This window comes from Malania oleifera, chromosome 12 (genome assembly GCF_029873635.1).
Source record: "Malania oleifera isolate guangnan ecotype guangnan chromosome 12, ASM2987363v1, whole genome shotgun sequence".
In the NCBI taxonomy this organism is placed as follows: domain Eukaryota; kingdom Viridiplantae; phylum Streptophyta; class Magnoliopsida; order Santalales; family Ximeniaceae; genus Malania; species Malania oleifera.
Genome location: NC_080428.1, coordinates 37,100,061 through 37,108,384, shown reverse-complemented (window position 1 = coordinate 37,108,384; position 8,324 = coordinate 37,100,061). Strand labels below are relative to the sequence as shown.

The following is an 8,324-nucleotide window of genomic DNA, read 5'->3' as shown; positions in this document are numbered from 1 at the left end:
ACATTGAAATTTAAATTCAGCAACACAACTGTCTGCACTAGCAAGGGGGAGAAGTAAATTAAAGTAACATAGGGATACATGTTTCACAGTATAATCCTTTCACAGATGCTGGTTCAATAAGTTCAAAACTTTAAAAGTTAAAGGGGGAGAAGAATATAAGACTATGTACACTCATGTATTAATATTATTATACACCTTTTTGTTGATGTCAAAAGGGGGAAAAAATCAGGAGCAAAAAAATTGTTGGCAAAACTAATTGTGTAAAGAGTGAGAAGAATAGCAAAAATTGTTGGCAACACTAGTTGTGTAACGAGGGAGAAAAATCAGGCTATAGCAAGCAAAAATGGGCAAAAATGGCTTGGAAAAACTAATTGTGTATGAGTATCAGCATAGTTTTATTTGACATGAGCATATTTCATTTGTTGAATATTTGATGCATTATTTGAGGGGGGGAGCCTTGTTAGGCGTAACTCATTTTATATTTTTGCTCATGTATTTTTCATCATCAAAAAGGGGGGAGATTGTTGACTTTATGAGTCGAATCCGATTTTGATAATGACAAATCACTTGGTATTTAATCTGTGCATTGAGATTGTGAACAAAAACAATATTTAGCATGCATGGAAGGATAACAAGTCATGAAAGCCATAAAGATTGAAGCATACTAAACTTGGCACAATCCATGGAACTGAAAGAATTAAAGAATGAAGATGCAAGCGACAAGTTCAAGAAAGTCATGGGACTGGGTACTTTGAACTTATGTATACACATATTGCATATGATTTAATTTGAGGCTTAATATAACCCTAGACTGACCTTAGGACTCGTACATCTCATGAACATCATTAGGGGATATTTATGGACTTAGAAATATTTTTAAAACCTTGAAAAATATTTTTATAAAAGAGCCAAGAAAGAGAGCAAAGCAGATTTTTTGGACTAAAAAGAAAAATCCATGAATTGGCCACTTTAGAAGACCGAACTCAACGTTCAGTCGCCTAAAGTTGCAACTTCAGAAGACTGAAGTTAAGCTCAGTCATCTGAAGAATTTCTTCAAAAGACTGAACACTAAGTTCAGTCGTCTGAAGAAGTAATGGTGAAATACAAAACCTAGCAGAAGCACCTCAGAACTAGACTCAGACTTCAGTCGTCTGAACCCGACACTTCAAAAGACTAAACCCCAACTTTAGTCATCTGACCCTGTGTCCAGGTTAATTTTTTTAAGCTTTAAAGAACTTTAGTCATTTGGGCCTTAACCCTCAGTTGTCTGAACCTGCGGGAAAGTTTAAATTTTTAATTTTTTAATGAGAGAACTCGCGAATTATTTTTTGATCCAACAATTAAGATTGATTCTGAGGGCAAGATACCTATATAATGAACATCTAAACCCTAGTGCCCGAAGAGAAGAGAAGAGTACAAACCTTTGGCATACATATGAAAAGATTGCATGCTTAGGTCAACTTTGAACACACTGCTGAAAATTTTGATTGGGATTTCAAACTTCTTACGTTGAATCTGAGCTAAGGCTATCTCAATTTTTAAAAGACAATCTAGTAATCATTCTGCGATCATTTTGGTATTGAGGTTTGGTATATCGATCTGCCCAATAATATTTATTCTCATAGAGTCTTTCATCTAAACCGATTTGCTTGTTCATATATATCTTTCAAAGAACTTTTCATCTCAAAATATGTTATTGAATATAAGCTGAGTGGTTGATCTTGAGTGTACGTACTTATAGACTATTTAGATAAGATCACTTCTTAAGAAAGGTTTTTACCATTAGTTAAATAGTTTTTTATTCAAGTGTGTATTCAGGCTCTATATTTTAGATATCTTAAAACCACTTGATTAAATATCCTTAGTGTTCATAACTATATATTTTATTGAGGGATATTTCCCGGAAAACATTATATTCATTTTTTGATCTTTGGAAATCACATTATATATATATATATATATATATATATATATATATATATTTGCATATTACAAAGATCGTATTGTGGTTGAATATTTGAAAGAAAGCTTTCTGATTTTGATTGATATAATATTCAAGACAAAGCTTTTGATAAGTTCACATTTGATATTCATACATTTTCGCAAAGAGAACTAGAACCCTAATTTTCTCCAAAGCTTTTGCATAAATCATTACTTAGGAGATTTGATAAAAGGGAAATTGATTGAAGCATTTCATTTATGTAACGATTGTATCGTTTCATACATACTGAACTTCAAGTTTGATCATAGTATATGTGATAGGTTTCAATTGTACTCACTTAACTTTGTTAGAAGCGAATCTTGAGTTGTTTTGCAGATTTGAAATTGTAATTGTAATCACGGTTCAGATTATGAACCGGGTGAGGAGGAAGTTGTGCCTCTTGTAAGTAGCGGATGTAAGGGAAGTTCCATCCCAATTTAGGGAGCAGGGATATTAGAGGAATCCTTGAGTGGGTTGCTTAAGGCGAGGACATAAGCCAGGTTGGTTGAACCTCATAAAATCGTGTTTGCCTTCTCTCTTCCCTTATCTTTTTATTTTCCGCACTGCATTTCATTACTCGTGTTTCATGTGTGTATGTTTGAATAATTCCACACGCACTTAATTGGGTAAAAAGAATTCATTGATAAAATAAATTTAAATTAGTCTTAAATCCTTGCAATTGATTTGTTAAATTTAGAAATAGGGATTAAGTGGTAAATAATTTGAAAGATTTTGAAAATACCCAATTCACCCTCCTCTTGGGATTACACCTAAATCAACATATGTGATTGAATATTTGCATGTTTGAATATTTGTGGGTTTTTGAGATTGATTGGGAATCCTAGAGTTGAGTAATATTGGTTGTGTTTTTAAAAATAAGACATACTTGACCTATAATTTTTAAAATACCCAATTCACCCCCTCCCCCTTTTGGGAATACACCATTCCTCACAGTTAGAAAACCTCAAAAGTTATTCGAGGCATTGCTGGTACAACAAGTGTATACCGAGCACTGATACTTTGTCCTCACTTAACTGTATTGTTGATTTCAAAACATATATTTTACCTTGAATAGTAATTAATTAGTAGTTATTAAATAATCTAATCGCATCTATACAAATAAAATTCATAAATTATATTGACCCATTTGATTATCAGACTGCCTGCTCCATTCAATATGCTATAACATGGTGGATATGGTTAGAGATTGGTGTAGATTTGAGTCATTTTGTATCAATACCGATTTGTTTTGCTTTTTTTTTTTACGGCTATTTCTAAAAAAACAAAAAGTTAAAAACTAAAATTAGGTTCGGTTGATAGCTTGTCATGTGATAATTCTAAATCTCTCGTAGATTTGGTTGATCAAATTCTCGTAATGAGCGTAATCCCCTTTATCCAGTTTGTGTTGCTTGATCAAATGCATTGTTAGCACAAGTAAGGTGAAATTTGTCTCTTCAAATGTGAATGTCATTCTACTCTTCGTGTTTTTATTTTCTGTTTTAGGTTTTCAAGTTTTGATTTAATGATTTGTTAGTTCATGTTTTTAATTGGAACTTCTTTGTGTGTTTTAGTGACCCAAAAACTTAGTTTGAGGTGTTAGAAATTTATGTATTTACATACCTAATTTTATAAAACTCAAATTATATAAAATCACATATTTTGAAAGTACTAAAGTAAAAGGTCTTGTAGTAAGTGATCATCATACTTCTTATTGGGAAAGTATACCAAGTTAGGGTTTTCTTGATTGTCATTATTTAAACAACAAGGAAAGGTCATGCGTTCTCCTTAATTTCAATGTGTTTCTCCATCAGTTCTCCTAAATTTCAATGTGTTTCTCCATCAAATCACAGTAAGACAAAGGAAAGAGGATAGTAGGTGTTTGATGTTTTAATTGACTATTTCATCTTCATCAAGGAATGAATTGAAAAAATTATTGTCATTATTCGAAAATTTTATCATGAGGTTCTTACTTTTTTTTTTTTTTTTCCTTTGATTATTTCTTATAGGATTGCCTTGTCTTTGTTATGACTATTCATTTTAATTTCTATTGTTGCATGAATAAATGAACCAACTACACTTCATTTTAGGGAGATGTATTGGGTTTTTAGAGAAAAACTTCAAACTCACTTCCATGTTTTTGGCTCAGTTTTGCGATATTCTTATTTGTTTATCTCCAATGATGTCATCCATTATTGTCAAAACCAATTGCTATATATATCTGTGTGTAAATGTGTATGTGCGTATGTATGTATATATGTATTTATGTGTGTATATATAGGCACAATGGTAAGGTTGTCGTCATGTGACCTGGAGGTCATGGGTTTAAGGTGGGACCTCACATACGCAAGAGTTTTGTGCACTGAGATAGGACCCACTTCATCTAGAAACAAATTAAAAAAAAAGGATAAAATTTAACGACAATCTCTAGTTTTTAGAACACGCGACTTTACCCTTGAGCTTTCAAAAACTAACTCAATATTTCTTGAAATTCAATTTTATTAAAAAAAAAATGAATCTTTCATTAGCTGACAATTAGTCAACCATTAAATTTAGTGAAAAAAAATTAAAATATATTCTTAATAAAATGTCAAATTTATGCTTCCATTCAATTTTGATAAGATAAATTAAAAATAACATTAATCTAATAAATTAAGTTGAAAAATTAGTCAGTTAATTACAATATGTTTTGAAAATTAAGCTTATAAGTCAATCGAACACATAGCAACTAGGTTAAGTCAACCAATTGCTATAGACAACAAAACTAAATTATTATTTTAAAATCTTAAAATTATGAAAAATAAATAATTCTAATAATTCAATAAATACTTAAATAATTATATTGTTCCAAAATTATTGTTATATACATTTCATATTAATTAAATGACAAAAGATATTTTTAACAAATAAAATATAGTTCTAAAAAATCAACTCGGATTAGACAATTGGTTAGTTTGCAGCTCGCTTTCTTGGTATGGTTGAATACCATATTTAATAACATAACAACTCGAATGGAATCAGGAAAAGTTGGTGAATTGTCTGAAACAAGGTCGACCAACTAATATAAATTTGAATTTTATTTATCCATTTAATGTTCATATTTTAAAATACTCAATTTTATAGTTTTAATTTATAAAGAATGTATTTTGAAATTTTAGTTTACGTTTTTTTAACACTATGTTTGATAAGTTACTTGAATTTAAAATTATTGAACTGTGTTTTACTTTATGATGTATTTAGTCATTAAATTTTTATGTAAATTATATATAACAAACATTTTGTAACAATATAATTACTAGATATTTTCATGATTTAATAGTAATTTTTATTTTTTTCGTATATATATTTTTTACAAATTAAAATAATTATAAATTTTTTTGTTATATTGATGTCAATTAATCGATACAAAGCAATTGGACCAACTAGATTGGTCAATTCGAGAATCAGTTAAGTTTTCGAGTTGTTTACTTAGTTTTCAAAACATTATACTAGTTAATATTTTTTATTTAATTTATTAAATTGATGTAATTTTAAAATATCATTTAACAATCAATAGAAAGTTCATTTTCTTAATAAAATTAAATCTCATAGGATTTTTTTATAGTTTTTTTAAAAATATAGGGGGTGAAATGTCATGTTTGAAAAATTCAAAGGGTGTTACTAGATTTTACTAATAAAAAATAGAAAGAAGAGTAAGAAAAGACAGTTTGGTTTGTGGGATTGCATGGAACTTGCAATATATTTATATTTTTTTGATAGTTGGGAGCATTTTCTCTTGGGTCAGAGAATTCGAAGTCATTCTTGTGCTTGCAATTGGGAGTGACAAAATGTCAGGAGCAAGAAAAGAAAAGAAGTTAAGTTTTTCATCACTTGCTCCCAAAAGATTACTTCTATTAGTCTTACTCATTCATTGGCATTCTTGTTTGTTTGCTACAAATACCCACTTGGTGAGCTCTTTTCTTAACGTTTTTTTTGTTGAAATCCACCTTTGGATGATGAACTTTGTTGTTATCCAAGAGTTGTACAATCTTGATGATTATAAATCTTGTTGATTGGTGATCTATAGTTTGGTTAGAAATATATATTGTAATTTTAATGGATTATAGATATAGTGGAAGATTCGTTGGACTTTGATCCCATGATTTTTTCCTCCACATTGGAAGGTTTTTCACGTAAAAATCACTTGTTTCTCTTGTGAATTATGCGTGTTGATTACTTGGTAAGAAATTGTTATTCCTATTTGACTTGCACAAAAAAGGTAGAATTTTTTTGGATTTATTAAATTTTAGTGTCAACCCAACTGATACACCCAAAATAATCTAGCCAATGAGAGCAGGTCAACACCTGTCTCGCGCCTTCTCCGGGTCAGACATTTTGACGAGTAATCAGCTCCAACCCAATAAAGAGGACGAGAGATCCACGCCAGCAGCTTAAATAGTCAAGTGATGTGCGCAAACATTTTATGACTGAGAAGCAATTCACGCCCCCGCGCAATAAAGACGAACCAACCAAGGGTCAAATCGAGCCCCTATAAGAAGGGATCGAGAGAAGAGGCCAAGGTAAGTCATTCAACTCACTCTATTGTTGTATTCAACCTCTCTAAAGCATCCCTCTTACTTAGGCATCGGAGTGATCCCCTGGAGTACACCCCAGGTCCTCCAAGCCCTTCTTCTCTTCCCTTTCAGGTCAGCGGGAGTAGAAGGAACAACCCAGCTAATTTTACCTTGCAACAGTTGGCGTCGTTTGTGGGAACCTGCTTTTGAGAGGCGATCGTATCTTGCTCTTGACTTTTGACATTCAGGCAATTCCAACCTCACATGGTTCTACTTCCACCCCTGCTACAAGAAAAGAATTGTCTCACTCCATCCACTCCACACCCGCACAACCATCGGGTGTCAGCAGAGAGGAATTCCTCGCTTTCCAAAAGGAAATGAAGGATATGCTCAACCAACTCAACCATCCTCTAACAGAGGCAAGAAAGCCCCGGTACAGACAAGAAAGCTGACAAACCAAAGGAGAACGAGGAAAAAATCTACCTCAACAAAAAGGTAGAGGATGCAAACAGCGTAAATGTCAACCAACAAAGGTCCACGGAGCTCGAAGAAAGGATCAAGAAAATAGATCACATAGAAAAGATGATGAAAAAGGGTAGAACCAAATCCTTCTATGGGGAAGCGTCCCTAAAGCCCTCAGAATCGCCATTCAAAAAGGAGATCATGGAGGCTCCACTGCCAAGTAGATTCAAGATGCCCACCTTCGAAAGGTACAAAGGTCTCTCTTACCCAATTGATCATCTGGACACATTCAAGATGCTGATGTAGCTGCAAGGTGCTCCAGACGCCGTCATGTGCCGCGCTTTCGCAACAACCCTCAAGGGTACTGCAAAAGATTGGTACAAAACTCTGCGACCAGGATCGATCAGTTCCTTCTTAGAGATGGAACAACTGTTCACTAGCCACTTCCTTAGTAGCCGGAGAATTGCTAGAACAACGGGTCATCTCATGAGCATGGCACAAGGAGAGCAGGAGACTCTAAAGAAATTAATGCACCGCTTCAACACGACAACCCTAGAAATCCACAACCTAGACATGGGGGTTGCTTTAGCAGCCTTGGCAACAACTCTTCAGCCCGGAAGTTTTTTATACTCTCTGGGGAAAAAGATGACAGTGGATATGGGGGAACTAATGGCCCGAACACAGAAATACATCAACCTGGAGGAAATGATGGACACAAGAGGAAGTCTCCTAGAATGGAAAAGAAAAAGTAGTGGCAGGGAGATGGGAGAATCCTATAAATCCGCGAAAAGACAAGAGAGTAGTGCACTACACGCCAGCCCAAAGATAAGAGGGCAACCAAGTAAGTTCTCCACCTACACACCCCTGAACGTACTACGATCTAAATTACTGATCCAGATCAAAAAGAAGGACTATGTCTCGTGGCCCAAACCCATGCGAACACCTCTTCACAAGCGAGACATGTCCAAGTTCTGCGCATTCCATAGGGATCATGGCCATGACACAGAGGAATGCATCCAGCTGAAGAAAGAAATCGAAGCCCTTATACAAAGGGGATACCTATCAAGTTTATAAAGAAAGAAGATCCACAAAGGGAACCTCTCGAGCAAAGGAGGTCTAGCGTAAAATAAAAGGAAGAGCAAGTGGTAGGAGAGATTGCGGTGATCTTCAGAGGAGCTACTAGCGGAGGAGATACTGGGGGTGCCCACAAAAGATATTCTAAAAAGGTGCTCTCGATGGAGAAGGGAGAAACAAGTGGCAAGCGGAACAAAAAAGATAATGACATAACCTTTGGCAGCGGAAACGAAGAAGGGGTACATCAGCCACATGAT

The 8,324-nt window shown here is 33.9% G+C and overlaps 1 protein-coding gene across 1 annotated transcript; it reads left to right on the top strand.

Moving 5' to 3' along the window:
* Positions 1-7,323: 7,323 nt before the first annotated feature.
* LOC131143879 (uncharacterized) lies at positions 7,324-8,067 on the top strand. Its single transcript, XM_058092241.1, has one exon. It carries the CDS (start codon positions 7,324-7,326, stop codon positions 8,065-8,067), a length of 744 nt encoding a protein of 247 aa, XP_057948224.1.
* Positions 8,068-8,324: the final 257 nt, after the last annotated feature.